The 18,010-nt window shown below is 41.6% G+C and overlaps 1 protein-coding gene across 4 annotated transcripts in view; it reads right to left on the reverse strand.

Moving 5' to 3' along the window:
- itpr3 (inositol 1,4,5-trisphosphate receptor, type 3) overlaps nt 1-18,010 on the reverse strand; it is a 341,844-nt gene that overhangs the window by 30,307 nt on the left and 293,527 nt on the right. For all 4 annotated transcript variants that reach the window (XM_070858941.1, XM_070858942.1, XM_070858940.1 and 1 more), the window contains 8 exons: nt 17,605-17,805; nt 13,711-13,821; nt 12,684-12,779; nt 11,028-11,129; nt 9,960-10,043; nt 7,470-7,571; nt 4,672-4,864; nt 775-900 (listed from right to left, as the gene is read on the reverse strand). In XM_070858941.1, coding sequence (XP_070715042.1) covers nt 775-900; nt 4,672-4,864; nt 7,470-7,571; nt 9,960-10,043; nt 11,028-11,129; nt 12,684-12,779; nt 13,711-13,821; nt 17,605-17,805 — 1,015 coding nt within the window. The remainder of the gene's footprint in view (nt 1-774; nt 901-4,671; nt 4,865-7,469; nt 7,572-9,959; nt 10,044-11,027; nt 11,130-12,683; nt 12,780-13,710; nt 13,822-17,604; nt 17,806-18,010) is intronic.

Here is an 18,010-nt window from a genome sequence, read left to right on the forward strand (position 1 = left end):
TCACTTAAGTATCTCATAAGAATTAGGAGCAGGAGTAGGCCATACGGCCCCTCAAGCCTGCTCCGCCATTCAATAAGATTATGGCTGATCTTCGATATCAACTTCACTTTCCCACCCGATCTCCATATTCCTTGATTCCCCTAGAGTCCAAAAATCTATCTATCTCAGCCTTGAATATACTCAATGATTTAGCAACCACAGCCCTTTGGAGTAGAGAATTCCAAAGATTCACATTCCTCTGAGTGAAGAAATTCTTCCTCACCTCAGTCTTAAATGACCAACCCCTTCTCCTGAGACTATGTCCCCTAGATCTAGATTATCCAACCAGGGGAAACAACCTCTCAGCATCTACCCTGTCAAACCCCTCAGAATTGTATATGTTTCAATGAGATCATCTCTCATTCCTCTAAACTCCAGAGAGTGGCCTAATCTACTCAATCGCTCCTGCTAGGACAACCCTCTCAGCGCAGAATCTCATTACCAGAGACACCTGTGGTTTAGAGTTAAAGAATAGACAGTACTGTTATTAGCGCTGTTTGGACTTTATCAAGGCACACCATAGGAAATACATATTAGAATAAACATGAGAGAGTAACTAACAAGTGAAATTACATAATTTAATCTCTTTATTCAGATGACAAAGTATTTGGACTTTGCCTTTCAAAATTTAAGTCAGATAAAGTCCTTGATTAAATGCTAACCTAATTATTTACAGTCATTCGTAATCTATGTAGGTGGACATTTTAAACATTGAAATAATCCAGGATTGCCTACCCATTGAAGTGGCTTCTCCATATGGATAGAAGAATGCAATGACCAGATTGATAAACACAGCCAGGTTGAAGGAGATGCTGCCCCACAGTGACATCCTCCTGGAGAACCAGTACAGCAGCGGCATGCCTAGCAACAAAACAGGGACAATACTTACGAAATCTTGCAACCTATAAATAAAACTTGCTAGAGATAATTCCATCTAATCAATGAGTGCACAAAGATTTACTGCTTCAATGCTCTATTAAAATTCAATTTGAGTGATTACCAAGATTTCTCCTGAACCCTCTTGAATTCCCATCACACAATAGAATTCCATACATAGAATTTACAGCACAGAAACAAGCCATTCAGCGTTTATGCTGCACTCGAGCCTCCTTCCATCTATTTACTTCATCCTGCCCGATCAACATATCCGTCTATTCCTATCTCCCTCATGGACTTATCCAGCTTCCTCTTAAATGCATCTATGCTATTTGCCTCAATCCCTCCATTTAATAAAGAAGCTTCTCCTGAATTCCTATTGGATTTATTAGTGACTATCTTATATTTATGGCCCCTAGTTTTGGGCTCTCCCACAAGTGGAAACATCTTCTCTACAACTACCCTATTGAACCCTTTCATAATTTTAAAGACCTCCATCAGGTCACCCCTCAGTCTTCTCTTTTTTTAAAGAGAAAAGAGCCCCAGCCTGTTCAGGCTTTACTGATAATTGGACCCTCTCAGTTCTGGTATCATTCTTGTAAATCTTTTTTGCACCTTCTCCAGTGCTTCCATAGCTTTCTAGTAAAATGGAGACCAGAACTATTCACAGTTAAGTATGGTCTAACCAACGCTCTATATAAGTTTTACATAACTTCTCTGCTTTTCAATTCTATTCGTCTAGAAATGAAGTCCGGTGCTTTGTTTGCACTTTTTATGGCTTTAAACTGCGTTGCTACTTTTAATGACATCTGTACCCAGAGAAACTTTTGCGCTTCTGTCCCATTTAGACTCTTACTTTCCAAAGAGTAGTTGGCCACTTTATTCCTCCTACCAAAATGTACCACCTCACACATCTATATTAAAATTAATTTGCAATTTACATGCCCATTCGGCAATAACTTACAAGTAGGAAGTGGAATACTATAACGACAATTAAGATTATCCTGAAGGCTCAGGTGAATAAATACACTGCAGCTAACTTCTTAATCCCAGTGGGGAAGCCATGCTCTAAAAGAGATTAGATCAGAGACAGAGATGCAACACAGTAAGCTCTCATTATCCAACTTGTACGCTGAAACATTGACTATCTGTTGGGAATCAAGGATCACAGAATTGCTGAATTAACCCTCATGCTCCCAGTTCAATCCTTGATCCGTGCTATGTGAGCAAAATGTCAGAGATATTGGGGGAGGGGAGGAGGAGGAACACACACAACTTGTATCCATGCCCCCAGGCTACGGAGGGAAAATCAGCAAGGCTTCCATTTCTAATTGTTATCCAGCAAACCATGCTGAAAAGTACTAAGAGTGTGTGTATGTATGTGTGTATGTGTGAACATTAATAAACAAGATGGGGCTCAGCTCTGATGCCAATCATGGAGATTAGTCTGTGAACACTGTCTGTGGGGGCTCACTTGTGAAGAAGGGCTACTTGGTACAGAGTTTGTACCTGTGGAACCATATTCTAGCATGTCACTACCTTCATGAAAAGGATGAGAACATTTGGGGTGAAGGAAAGAGACTTGTTCTCTGTTTATTGGTGGCAGCATCGCTCCAAAGATGAATGTTCACTTTAGTGAAAATACGAACAGTACTACAGTGTACAATTGTTTAACACACTACATTTTGGAATGATTTGAAACCCCAACCCAATTATCCTCTATCCGAGTATCCTTCCACTTGTCAATGGGATCTTTCTACATCAGTACAACATGATTGAATACAAGTCATACTTTAGATTAATTTTTAATAGCACAGCTTGAATAAACTGCAAAGCTTTTACTTTGAAAATAATACAAAATAGATAATGTATTCTAGGAGGGAGGGATTTACTTGAAAAATATGTAATTATATTAGCTTCAAATATTAGTACAAGCCAAATAATTGAATAAACTCTCCAAAATAAAATTATTCTGAAAGAATCTGTGATCAAATTGATTGATAGTTGACGTGGTGTACATGGACTTTCAAAAGGCATTTGATAAAGTGCTTGCCAGCAAAGTTGAAGACCATGGAATAAAAGGGACAGTGGCAGCATAGATATGAAATTGGTTAAGTGACATTGGTGAACAGCTGTTTATCAGACTGGAAGAAGGTATACAGTGATGTTCCCCAGGGGTTGGTACTAGGACCGACTGATTTTCTTGATATATATTAATGAATTAGACCTGGGTGTACAGGGCACAATTTCAAAATTTGCAGATGACACAAAACTTGGAAGTATAGTGAACAGTGAGGAGGATAGTGATAGACTACAAGAGGACATAGGCAGGCTGGTGGAATGGGCGGACAAGTGGCAGATTAAATTTAATGCAGAAAAGTGCGAAGTGATACATTTTGGTAGGAAGAACGAGAAGAGGCAATATAAACGAAAGTGTTCAATTCTAAAATGGGTGCATGAACAGAGAGACCTGGGGGTATATGTGCACAAATCATTGAAGGTGGCAGGGCAGATTGAGAAAGCGGTTAGAAATGCATACGGGCTCCTGGGCTTCATGGAGGCATAGAGTACAAAAGTAAGAGAGTTATGATGAACCTGTATAAAACACTGGTTCAGCCTCAACTGGAGTATTATGTCCAATTCTGGGCACCGCACTTTGGGAAGGATGTGAAGACCTCAGAGAGGGTGCAGAAAAGATTTACAAGAATGGTTCCAGAGATAAAGGACTTCAGTTATATGGATAGATTGGAGTATCTGGGGTTGTTCTCCTTAGAACAGAGAAGGTTGAGCGGAGATTTGATAGAGGTGTTCAAAATCATGAGGGGTCTAGACAGAGTAGATAGAGTGAAACTGTTCCCATTGGTGGATGGGTCGAGAACCAAAGGACATAGATTTCAGGTGATTGGAAGAATAACCAAAGGCGACATTAGGAAAAACTTTTTGACGCAATGAGTGGTTAGGATCTGGAATATACTGCCTGGAAGGGTGATGGAGGCAGATTCAATTGTGGCTTTCAAAATGGAATTGGAAAAGTAACTGAAGGAAAAATAAATGCAGGGCTACAGGGAAAGGGTGGGAGAGTGGGACTAGCTGGAGTGCTCTTGCAGAGAGCTGGCACGGGCTCGATGGGCCAAATTGCCTCCTTCTGTGCTGTAACCATTCTATGATTCTATGATTTTTCCTTAAGAACAAGTTCTGTTTCAACATTATTGTTCCAGTCATTTCATTTATGTCATTTCCTAGAGACAATTTCCCTTCATACTTTATACTATTTGGTTGACTAACTTTTTGGATTTAATTTTCTTTGTGCATTATTTTTAACACACTGGTAAATGCATTCACATAAATTCCTGTACTACCTTAAAATAAATGTGCTAACATCTGCATTAAAATATGCAGACAGGAACTACCACGAATGCCTTAACTATTGTACAACAAATACATAATGAGGAAATTAAATCCATTTGTACATCCTTAATAGCTGCATGGCCAACAGTATTGTGAAATAGTCCTTTCTGAATTCTAAGCACCTAATTTTTAAATTATAATCTCTCGATTTTGGAACCTTTTCAGTGTGCCTCTTCTCTTCCGAAACAATTGTAAAAGTACAATAGTATCATTGCTGCCTTTTTCTATACTGTGGATTAGTCCAGTATCTCTATGCAGCAAATTCTATTGTTCCCAACACAAATTCCAGACAACAATGAATCTTGGAACTGACTCTGAAACAAAGAAAATCTTTCAAAATGGTCTTACTTCTGAGCTTTTTTTGCCAAATCATTTCGTTGTATAAAAAATTGGTCTTTTCAAAGAAGTCACTGACTTTGCTGCCTTGCTCATCCTGTTCTGTAGAGTTCAGCACTCTGTGCTTTGACTCAGTTGTTATGTATTCACAAATACTTGGCACGGGGAATACGATCTGCTCCATATTTCGGTCATTCCGTATAATCTGGTGAGCACAAACACATTTGGGAAATGCAGTCATCACGCATCCTTAATAGCTGCATGGCCTCCAGTATTTATTAATCTTGAGGATACATAAAAATAAGCTCCTGCAAATAAACACAACTTTGAAACATTGCTTTTACACTTCAAATATTTAAAATGATTAAATCGGAGTGTAAATATTCACTGGGTGTGCTGTGATTCAGTAACTTGTGGCCACCAAGGAGCCTCCGTTGATCCACGACTCTCTAACTTGTTGAATCATTTGCAGGTCCAGCAGTGAAAAACATGACCATCCTGCCATATCTGCTATCAGTTCTGCCAGTTTGTGTTACAGTATATGATTCCAGCCACTCCAATGTGTCCAGCTCAGTTTTTCCTGAAGTACTTCGCATTGCACTAGCTAGTAAATAATGGCCGAGATTTAGCGCTGGTAATGATGGCGAAACTGCCAGCGTTCACCGTCATTACTCCTCTGAAATTGACAGCAACGTCTGGAGTCAGTACATGCACGGATAACCGCAGAAACCTAGAAGTTGCTGTCAGCCATTCCCTGCTCCTCCACAGGCTGTGCTGCAGAACTCCCAGAGCCCGACGGAAACTTCCCATATTATGCTGGAATAACGCTGTTAAACCGATACCACCTCCCAGTCCCCACCCCCCGAAAAAGTTCAGCCTTGTTGAAAGAGATGTCACTGGGTTTTTAACGGCATATTGACTGCCGAACAACCGTTCTGGCCCTCAAGAACTAATTTTATATTTGTTGAATGCCAAGGTTTTCCATGAATATGATAAGAATTACATGGCTTTTAATATAATAATTTTTATTAAAAGTTTATGATATTTAGCTTCTACCTTAACCTATGTGTATACCCCAATCTTTATTTCGCTCTCTGTAAAATTGATCAAATAAATCTGCATTTTACTTCCTGGTTTGCTGTCAGCTGTGGCTCAGTGCGTAGCACTCTCACCTCTGAGTCAGAAGGTTCTGTGTTCAAGTCCCACTACAGGAACTTGAACACAAAAACCTAGGTTGACACTCCTCATCCAAGGGAGTGCTGCACTGTTGGAGGTGCCATCTTTCGGATGAGGTGTTAAACCCAGGCCCCATCTGTTGTCTCAGGAGTTCTCCTGGTGTCCTGGCCAATATTTATTCCTCAATCAACATAAGAAAAAGATTATCTGGCCATTATCACATTGCTGTTTGTGGGAGCTTGCTGTGCGCAAATTGGCTGCTGTGTTTCCTACATTACAACAGTGACTACGCTTCAAGAGTACGTCATTGGCTGTAAAGTGCTTCGAGACGTCCGGTGGTCGTGAAAAGTGCTATATTCTTTTGGTCTGTGAGAATTCTTCAATGTGATTGGCTGCTTAGCCTGCTTGATGACATCACTATTGCTGGTGCTGGAGATTCGTTTGATTTGCCGTCAGATTAAAACTAATGCCAGGAAAAGTGAAATCCACGTCATAGTGATCGCTAGATTTTTGTGGGCAGCTTTCTTCGAGGTCAGCAATGAGCACCGTTGCTTCACCGCTGACCTCAAATTCCGGATCAATAGAAATCTGGGCGTGATTACACATCAGATAACACACATGTTAGAATGAGTTACCAAGTAATAGCATACCTAGGGATTCAGATAGGTGTTGGGAATTTTGTTTTCTCACCATTTTATATTTTCTGCCTGTTGCCTGCACTGAGAGACCTGTTCGGGTTGCTCTAAAGGAAGACTCTGGGAGGTGCCAAAGATGTGTAGATTTATTACTATAGATTATTATAATCAAGTGATCTGATTGGCCAAGAAAGAGGCATTAATGTATGATAAATGCTCATACTCCGAGATGTTGAGTTGGCCAAACCCCGAGTGTGCGAGTTTTTAAACTTCCACTATTGCTTCGTATTTGGTTTTATCTTATCTACAATCAACATCCCAATGGGTTTCATACTGGGATAGATCATCTTAAATAGATTAAAAGACAAGGAACAGCTTGCTATAGAATTATATATACTGCAATATTTTTTAAAACATGAATGGAATTAGAGATATAAAAGAAAGACTTTAATTTATACAGCGCTTTTCACGACCACCAGACGTCCCAAATGCTTTACAGTCAATGAAGCACTTTATGAAGTACAGTCACTATTGTAAGGTAGAAAATAAACTTAAGGATTCCAATGGGTGTTGGGAATTTTGTTTTCTATGCAGATATGAGGAACTCCAAACCATTTTGTTACATTGGCTTTTATTTGCATAAACTGAAAAATGTTTTGTGATGAACATTCCTTTATTTTTGATGTTGAAATGATATGGTGAACCTAGGGGCATTAATGAAGTACAGCAGCTCTGTACACTGCCTAACAGCCTCTGAAATGATTCAGGTTGTTTAGCGTTCCTTCATTAACAGGCAACCATATAAGACACCCAGTTGTAAAACAGTTTTTGCTATAATGTACACTTCATATGGTTCCTACTGATATAGACTATGTTTTTGTACTTTGTTCAGGGACTTGTGCCAGCAAAAAGGTGCTGATTAGTCTTGGTGGCACTGCTCATCTGGAAGTAGCACATCGCCAGGCCCACAAACTGAAGACGTATTTGTTAAGACACTACCTCTATTTGTGCGGTGTGGTTCGAATAGTATGTCAAAGGGTCTTCCTCCTCTTGTTTCTCCTGATGACCCGTTTTCAGCATTTGCATGTTGTTCAGCATAAGCTGGAAAAACGTCAGAAAATGCGTTAAATCACCAGCCAGAGGATTATTGCTGCTGTTTATTTGATATTCTGAAGCAAAATCTGAGTATTTTTAGTCCTGTCTTTCTGCGTACATATTGCTTCATTTATTTTTTTTTGGTAATTAATTTTTAGAACAGGGCTACTGTAAAAACTGGTTATGTGTACCTCACCTCATTAAATTATGCATCCTATAAACTGAATTAGATGAAAACTCTTACACAAGAGAAGCTTTTTTAAACCAAGATGCTCGTAGTTAAAGATGACGGACACACAATAAGTTGATAACATCCAGCAACAACAATAACTTACATTTGCATAACATCCTTAACGTAGGAAAACGTCCCGAGGTGCTTATGGTACGTAGCGTAACCAAAACACAGACAGCTGGGAAACACTTACAACAAAATTGGGAGCTACATTTCTATTCCTGCTATCCTCAGAAGAGGAATTCTATCGAAGAAGAAGTTATTTTGTATATCAGAAGCATATTACTGCCTCAGAATTACGGTTGGTTTCGGTGACAATTTACTTTGAGTAAATTTACTGCCATGGAAAACCAGCAATTCTGCAGTCGGGATTTACTTAATTACTATATACCTTCTGCTAACAAAGGCATTCATTAAATTAAATAGTTAGACTTCCAAATTATGATAATGAATAGGCTGCTTCTGAAATGAATGCCATTTCCCCAGTTTCAATTGAATGCTTCATGGATGCTGTCACAAGTTGGTGCAGGTTTAGTAACTTCCTGTGTTCAATTTAAGGCACCACTCAGTACAACACAACACATTAAAAGAGGGGGACACGTTATCTTGGCAATATAAGCCAAGGAATACTTTTAAGGGGTGAAATTGCGTCGCGCCCAGTTTGGAGGCGGTCCCTTAGACAGCCGCCACCGGGCCACCGGGAACGCCAACAGCCTGGCACCCAAAACGGAGGCAAGGGCCACCATTGTTGGACCGACAGAAGATTTGGCCAACAGAAAAATATCAAAAACAGCACAAACGGCCTCCCCTTTAAGCAGAGCCCCGGAGGTGGTTGTCCGGCAGCTTCGCGACATCAGCCGGCGTCATCCTCGCGGCCCGCAGGGCAGTTTCCCCCGCGGGGCGCAACAGGTTCAGTGCGGGGTGGTGATGGATCGGCACGCACAGCGATGATGTCGGCCCCCCCCCACCAAGCCTTTTTATCTTCTATTTTCCCCTTCCCCTCGTTGCGGCCCATTAGCGCCCACCGGAGGCGGTAATGGGGCTATAAAAAAGAGCAATTTTGCCCCCTTAGAGTTGTAAGCTTTATAACGATAAATATCAATAAAATACCAAATTATCGTCAGAATTTTATGGCTATGATAGCTTTGGACTCACTTGGAACAATTTGAGGGTTCAATATCAAAACCTGGCATTGTTGTTCATAATCAACAACTCAACTTATATTTCTTTGGTGCATGTTACATGCAAAGAAATACCTGGGATGGCTATGCAAGACCAAAATTTGAAAACGTTAGATTATAAGAAACTGATCTTTGAGCATTTTGTACAATTATTTGAATTACTCTCACTTTTTCACACACCTGGGGAATTTGAACTCATGCCCAAGATTGGCATGCAGGTGCATTGTTAAGGAGGCATCACTCTGCTGGAGGCACCAAATTTCAGGTGACATGTTATGCCCTTATGTGTCGTTGAGTGTGTCTCCACCTCGCCATCTCCTTTGAGACCCTCTTTAAAACCTATCACTTTGACCTTGTTTGGCACCACATCCATTTATTTCTGGTTATGCCTCTGCAAAGTGCTTTTGTGATGATTTTCAATGTTAAAGGCAGTATAAAAATGCATATTGTTGCTTTTGCGGTTATACTAAGATAATAAGCATTCTGCTGGACAATAACGTTCCTGCCACTGATTACCAAGGTGCCAAAATTCATCTTTGAATGAAAAATGGGTGAATGCTTGTTTTCCTCGATCATTGAAAACCCACTAACAAAATTAAAAGTACAACTTTGAAAGGTGCAATTGCTGAGAATATAATATTGTTCATAGGTCATTAATAATGGAGCTAAATGGGTAGTCTCTCAATTAAAATTAAAAGAGTTAAATCACCTCCAAGTATCCCACCCAACACACACACGGAAAAATTCTGCCTAGTACCCAGTGTATTCGAGGGACCTCTAATTGGAAATGGATTCCACGAAGTGCCAAAAAGGGCAATCTACATCCGATCTCAGGAAGTACAACTCTTAAGCTGGCAATGCATGTTGCCTAATTAACCTAAATTCTGAATGAACACTATGGGAAATGCATATACTTGGGGCATATACTTAGTCAAAAATAGTGTGTAATAAATCCTGTTCATTAACATTTTTTTGGCTCACCATTGAAATACCTTCTTCCACCTCCTCTTGTATCCGTTTGACTGGCTTCAGAATCTGCTGCAGTGGTTTGTTGTGACGTGACAACTGGAATAGACAGTACAAGCTTTAGAAAATATTTGATCTCACCCATGCCGTTATTTGTGATGAAGTAGTGGCACTGCCACACTATATATGCCATCCAGCGTCTACAGTGGGAAGAGCTGGAAGAAGCCGGCAGTGCAGCCCATGTGTGTTGTGTCTGTAAGCATTCTAGTAATGACTCCGCGAAGTAAGGTATTGCACTTGAACTGTTGTGACCTTAGTCCATTTATTGCAGCTCCTGAATGAGGTTACAGTGAGGTGAGCTCCCTTTTATACTTGGTTACCTGCAGTGTGCAGGTGACCTCAAGGTCTCCACCAGTTGCACCCTCTGGTGGTACAGGCATATTGTATACAGTGTGAAGATACATTCAATGGTCTTATGTAACTGTACATTGAGTGTACAGGGTATATACATACACAACAATGTGTGTCAGAGTTAGAAAAGTCCTGTTGTCATCAAACACTAATCTCACAGAAAAACAGACACGGGAAGTTAGCAGATGAAACAAAGGCCTATTAACCAACAATGTTCATCTCACGCATTACCTGGTATTAGGTATACTGTAATTATTTTGAGGTTCTGCTGCCTGTACTCAATAGCGATGTGGTCCCCACCTGCCGCCTTAATTCTGAAGCTGTATGGAGCTCCACATTTTTGCAGCTACACATTTCACAGAACCTTAAGACTACTGCAAATACTACAGCCACTTGAATGAATGAACATAGCAGTTCAATCGGAACATATGTGGTGATCCTAGGAGTTTCGTCATTGGCCATTTGAATAATCTGATCTTCCATTAAAAACAGCTGGTGATCTATGATCGACCTCCTCCCATTGATCCTTGAAACACACCATATCACAGCTGTGAGGGTCATGTTGCCTCCTCACTCCTTTCTCTGCTTTAAGAGAAAGCCACAGACTCGTGAAGAGAAGAGAACAGGAAAGTAAAAAGTAATATTCAAAGACATAAATAGAAACAACATTACCTGTAAGGCTAAAATATAAATGTTGTGCCCCACATCTCTTGGGGAAACTTCTGAATTCTCACATTCTTCCTCTTGGTAGTAGGCCTTATTTATAACACCAACCTTAAAGGGCATAATTCAAGAGGTGGGTGTATATAAATACTTAGGACAGAAATGTTACATCAGAATATGTCAGCATGTGCCACTTTTATCTCTTTCATACATTTCTTTTCTCATAAGAATGAAGTGATAGCACGAGCCAATAATTGAAACAGCAAATGCTGTATTATTTCTGGTAAAGTCATTGTCAACTGCAATTCTATGCTACACTACCCCCGTCCCCCTCATTAAGTAGATCCCAATCAAAATATACTTTTAATTTAAACTATTAGACTAGAGAGTTTGTCATGCTGTTGTTCTTGAAATGTTCTCTAAAAACAGTAGGATTCTTTTTACTGGGCTAATTTAATAGAAGTAAATTACACAAGTTATGTGAGTTCTTGCATCAAGCAAATTATTATACTTATTCAAAATTCCACATTTTTAGGATTTATGAGGTGCTTTGCATCTAAAAATGTTGGTGCATTAGTATTCTTGCCTCTGAGTCAGAATGTCCTGATTTAAGCACATAATCTAGTCTGTCCTTACAATCAGTTCTGCATCTTTTGAATGAAATATTAAACTGCACCCCACCTGCCTGGTCAGATGGATGTTAAAGATCTCATGGCAATATATGAAAAAGATTATGTTCAGTGTCCTGAACAACATTCCTCCCACACCATTTATACTCATTTGTTAGTGGGTCGTTTTATGTGCAATATTGACTGCTGTGTTTGCCTATACAACCATGACTACACTTTAAAATGTATTTAATTGAGTGTTAAGTGTTTTGGGTTGTCCTGAGGATGTGAAAAGCTACATAAATACAAGTTCCTTCTTGTCTTCAGTACTACTATAGTCTGCATGGCAGCACGGGCCAGCCCACACTGCGATATGTGAGCGCACTAGGTCCGTGCAGCAGAGCTGGTCTCCAGTCGTCTTGGTTAATCCTTGCTACTGAGTCAAGACCTAGCTCTGTCAAGCCCGTGTGGTGGCTGGTGTGCAACGGGCACCGCACGTTAAAAAAATCCAAGCACAGGCATCTTCCACAATTCAAGATTTAGTTCGGACCTGGAATTTTAGGTCCTTCATTGAAACACCTGTGAACTTTTTGACGTTGAAGCAAGTCATCCTCGATTCGAGGGACTGCTGATGATGAGTTTGCATAAAAACTTCTTGTAATGACCTATTTTCCATTGCAAATGTTACATTATAGCAGATTCGTGAAGGTGCTAGAAATCCAAAATAAAAATAGAAAATGCTGGAAACACTCAGGTGGCCAAGCAGCATCTGTGCAGAGAGGAAGGCAGGGTTAACTTTTCAGTTCGATGACCTTTGATCAGACATCAAGGTTCTGACAATGGACCTGAAACGCTAACCCGACCTTCCTCTCTCCACAGATGCTGCCTGACCACCTGAGTGTTTCCAGCTTTTCTGTTTTTAATTCAGATGTTCAGCTGACCCATTTCAGCTACATTTAGGTACAGCTCAGTGGTGAACCCTCGCAAAGTGATATGCTTGAGTTCAACATTTTTAACCATAAATAAAATATTTTCATTAACAATTTAACACTCTCACCAATTCCTTGGGCCTCATGTTGAAGAGGATCCTTTCTGCATTCTCAGTGTCATGCCGACTCTCCATAAGTGCAAGTAAAAGCTTTGATGCATTGTCCTAATAACAAAAATATTAAAGGTAGTGCCTGAGTGTTTAATGTAACTACTGGTACTGTCAGAAAAAAGAGATAAACATACTTTAACAAAAGCTTTTTGAGGATTGAACCTAATGAAAACTGATATTCATTTAGAAAGTACAATGGGGAGACATAACGGTAATGCCCCCCCCCCCCCCTCCTCCACAATGCTGATGAGTGTGAAAGGAATAACTTGGGCATTGTAAGCATGCTTTATGGTGTTGGTGTGGGGTGCTGTAAACCTGGCCCATCATGTGGCTGCCAGGTTGTACAGCGTGGTGAAGTAAATCTGGCCATGGTGAGGCCATCCCTGGCGACCCGGGCAGCAATGTGACCGGGCGCTGATGCACTCTGTCCAGTGCAGCATCAGTTGATTGCGGAGTTGTTATTGGTGCTGCTGCTGTGCCTGATACTGCTGGTGTTGGGGCTAATGGTGGTCAGATTCTGTGGACCAAAGTGAGACAGTATAAACCATACCCATTCTGACGTAATAGATGGCAGGTGAACTTGGGATGACAGAAGCCATTTTTCCAATGGTGAGACCTGAATTGCCTCCTCTGCCGCCGCGTGTCAGATTAGCTCAGCTCTGACAGACCTGACATTTGGGAAAGGCAAGTGGTGGTGGGTTCAAAGTGGAGCCTTGACCTGCTGTCAAAAATAACCATTTTCCCACCTGATTGTGCCCCCTGACGACTGGAAAATTCCCCACCCCCAAAAAAAATTATCTCTGTTCTAAAATGGAATGTGTATGAAGAAGTGAACGTCTCTTCTGGTTTATGTGCTTATCTGAATTCTTCAATTGTGTCACTGTCTTGTTACTCAAGTTCGACCCTGTCCAATATTTTCTGTAATGCATCTACAATACTGTGGATTACATTGACAGTAGATTCCACCCAATATAGTCAATGTTACCTTTAGCTGTAGCACTAGGTCCATCCTGTACTTGCAGAGTGGGCTGATATCATTCAGGATCAGTGCAGTGATAATATCAATGCCATTGCACTCATGAGTTACAATGCAAGTCTAGACAATGAAAGATCAAAACACTTTGCTGAAATACCTCACAGTAGTAAGCACAAAATACATTCAGCATTACTTACCTTATTAAAGCTGTGCTTTGCATCTACTGATATAAGCAAAGGAATACAATTCATATTTTAAAAGATTTTAATGTACACAAACCTAACAGAAACACTCACAGGCGAACATTATGCTCCCTTTCATCAGTCACTCCTACTAGGAAACCACTGTGAGTTGAAATTTGCATCAATAGGTAATGATTCAGTGCCTGAGCAACTAAGATTAGATTTAAACAACCTGTTGCCCAGTTCTGATGAAAGGTCAGCGATCTTGGCAACCGTGACGAGACCGGGGCGGCTGAGGTCAGTGGCGGCTGGCAACTCTGCTCCTGGCTAAAGCCCACACTGTGTGAAGAATCTTCCGTTGATGGGGTGTGTTAAGCCCGCCCTGCGAGGTTCTCGGACAATTAAAGGAAGCGGGTCTGATGACATCATTTGATGATGTGTCATCAGCCGGTTTCCTTAAAGGGACCATGGCCACATTGATTTTGACAGTTGTTCTGTCAGTGGTCTGCAGCATTGAGGTGCTGCAAATACTGACAAGCACAGCTGCACCCAGGCTCTCCCAGGACTACTTCCATGTGCTTATGGAGGGAGGCACAGCACTCGGAGGTTTTCTTCCCTTCCAATGGGCGGAAGAGACCTCTCCAGGACACCAATGCAGTTTGGTTGCACATTGCACAAGAGTGCACAAGCAGGGATGTCGTCAGGAGTGGCGTAGTGGCGTAAACCTTTCAATGATCACAGTAGATCACAAAATGTTACTGCAAAGTCACACTCAACCTCATCCTGCTGTGCCACTCATCACATTCCCATCACTCTGCATTCCCTACCCTATACCTGCACATCCTTACTCACAAACTTACCTTGCACCTCCACCAATCCCTCTCTATCTACATTATCACATTTCCATCTCAGTAGCCACCCCTCACCCTCATCCTTGTCCAACTATACCAACTAACAACATACAAGGGTAGGGGCTTGGGTCTTTTAGCCAATATTCCTGTAGAGTTTCTGCTAATGTGTTGTCAAACATTGAAATCTTTATTTTGAACACTGTGCCTCCTTGAACAGATTTGTGTGAACCTTTGGAATTGGCTTAGTGAATTGCAGTGAATGGTGAGACATAAGTGTACCTCCCGCAATGGTGATGATTGTGAAAGCAATGGCTTGGTCATTTTAGGGATGCATTATGGTGTTGGTGTGGGGTGGTACCAACCTGGTGAATCATGTGGTAGCTAGGGTGTACAGCATGAAGTGAAGTAAATATGGCCATGGTGAGGCCATCCCTGGTGTCCCGGGCAACAATATGGTCATGTGCTGATGCCCTTTGTCCTGTGCAGCATCAGGTGATTACGGAGAAGGTTGGTGTTGTTGTTGTTAATGCTAGTGTGTTTAGTGATGTTGGTGTTGGGGCTGATTATGGTGGGAGTCTGAGAACCAAGGTGAGATTTTCTCAAGGGCACCGATGCTGCTGGAATAGATGAAAGCTGAAGTTGAGATGACAGAAGCAATCTGTCAGTGGTGAGAGAGGTTGCTCCAAGGAGGTGACAATTGATAGAGAGCTAACTGCAGACACTTGCAACCTGAATACAGCTCAAAAGTGTCTTCCAAATCCTGAAGGCATCAGCCTGTGAGATTGGAAAGTGAACAGCTGTGAAATGGTAGCTTTTATACCACTTCTGCAGCAGTCAACTAGACAAAGTAAAGGAGAGTAATTGAGAAAGAAAGAACAACAAAATACTTGGATTTATATAGCGTTTTCATGATCACCGGACATCTCAAAGTGCTTTGAAGCCAATTACGTACTTTTGGAGTGTGGACACTGTTGTAGTGTAGAACCCAACATACTTACCTGACTTGAAGCCCGAGCAACGGGAAGCTGCTGAAAAACTTTTTAAAATGGCAAGTACCTGGTAAAATTCTTTTAAAATACCTCTAAACTATCTCTTAATGATGTTAATAGGCTGGCCCGCCGCTTGGTGTCGGGTCTGTGAACCGCAGCCAGACCCGACACTTTGGAAACTGACACTGAGGCGGGTTCAGAACCCGTCCCACTGTCAATCACAGCCATTTTGACAGTGGGCCCACCTCCAAACCCATACTTGCAGGGCCTGTAAGATTCCAGTTGTTAACTCTGTTTCTCTCTCGACAGATGCTGCCTGACCATCTGAGTGTTTCCTGCATTCTCTGTTATTATACCAATTTTCATGTGTTTTTTGTTCAAGAGATGTTATGCCAACCTTCCTGAAATAGCTTTTACACCAGTGATAAGTACTCATTAAAATTGAACTATCTGTGCCCTGGATATTGCCAGCTGTACAAAAATTTAAAGGAAAGTCTTCTTGTACCAATGTGTTGCCCCAATACTCATTGGCCCAGAATTTGTGGTCAATAGTGCAGCGAAGGCATTCTCTGCTGGCCCTGAAATACACTTCGCACAAGGACCTCACGACCACTGTGTCGAGAATCTCGGGTTTTTTGACCTTCAATTCAAATCAACGGAAGTTAATAGGGATCCCCTTGTGTGAACTGCTGTGACATCAACAGGCTGTCTAAGCAGCCAATCAAAAAGCAGAATTCTCACAGACAGCAAACAAGGAAGTGAGTGAGCTTTTAAAATTCAAACTTTTAAAAAAGGTTAGCGAGTGAAACAAAAATTGGGGCTCTCACATGGGGAAAAGGCAAACCTGAAATAAAGATGGACAAACTTAAAAAAAAAAATTTAAACCGTAAGCCAAAGTTTTCGTCAGTTTCAATAATTTGATTACAGTGATTGGTGGCTCGACAGGGGGGAGGGGCGGGGGGCAGAGTGAAACCTGTGTCAGAGCCATCATCGACAGACCGTAACATCAGGATTTCCACATGTGCCTGCGCCAAATCCCGAAGTTGCAGTCAGTTTCAAAAGCGGAAAGACGGTGAACACTGCCAGTACACCATCATCCCAAATGCAAATTCCAGGCCATTGTCATTCCTTGTCTGTTGAATCCTGGTAAGTTTGTGCCAGTAACACTAAGGGCCCTAAATTCATCGACATACCGCCCACTACCTGCCAAAAAGTACAAGTTTTGTCAAAAAAACAGGTATGTACCGCTCGGCGGAAGTTTCATGAGTGACATACCGCCGGGTGGTATGCACACCGCCCGCTCATGTAGAACCGCTCACATTCCATCCAAAAATCCAAGTTTTAATGACATACCGCCGGAACTGCATACCGTCCTGGAGGAGGTGCTTTTAAGTGGATCTCTGGCCTCTCGGGGGACGGAGCTTGACAGTTGCACGCCCGTGGGCACAACTCAGGAGCTGATGATTCCAGAGTCGAAAAGCCTCCGTCGCACTACGCCCACTGCACTCCGCCACCGCCAGCTGCACTCCTCTCCCGCTACCACCAAGAAAAGCGGAATGAATCTCCCGCCCACTCGGCCCCAACGGTAAAAAAACACGTATGCCCGGGGATCGCCGAAAAACAGGCAGAACTTGGGTTTCACTAAATTCGGGCCCTAAGTGAATAAAGGAAAGCGGCAAAGTTGGCACTAGCAGATTTTTATTTTGCAGTTTGTGCCAGATGAAGCGTCTCATTGCACCAATATGCCAAATAGAAAGTGGCATCCATGTGTGCTACACAGGGCATGGTTCAATAATATTCATAGAATCATAGACATTTACGGCACAGAAGGAGGTCGTTCGACCCACGTATCTGTGCCAAAATATTGGGTATAATATGTACCTGGTTTTCAGTGCAAGGTCCCTGACAGTACTCCGTTAATGTCTCCAGTGTCTGATTAATAAGTAACACATTATTTTCATTGATGTACAGTCCCAGCAGCCCCAGGCCTCCAGTGGTGCTTCCACACATAATATCCAAGAACTGCAGAGTCTGACACACTAAGTTGTAATTTGTCTTGTTGTTTTGACAGCGGAGGAAATTCTGTTGAGGAAAAGTACACAATCAATCAAGAAAAAAAATGCTACTGATAAAACTTTGCAGAATGGATTCAAATGCAAGGTTTAGGTGCAGACGAGGATTCAATTTGTGCATCCTCGTCAGTTAAAAATACAACGGCCTAAAAGCAAAACATCAGTACTGAGAGAATCATTTTTAACACTCATCTGCTTTGGTGGCAAAACCATTG

This window comes from Pristiophorus japonicus, chromosome 17, assembly GCF_044704955.1.
Source record: "Pristiophorus japonicus isolate sPriJap1 chromosome 17, sPriJap1.hap1, whole genome shotgun sequence".
In the NCBI taxonomy this organism is placed as follows: domain Eukaryota; kingdom Metazoa; phylum Chordata; class Chondrichthyes; family Pristiophoridae; genus Pristiophorus; species Pristiophorus japonicus.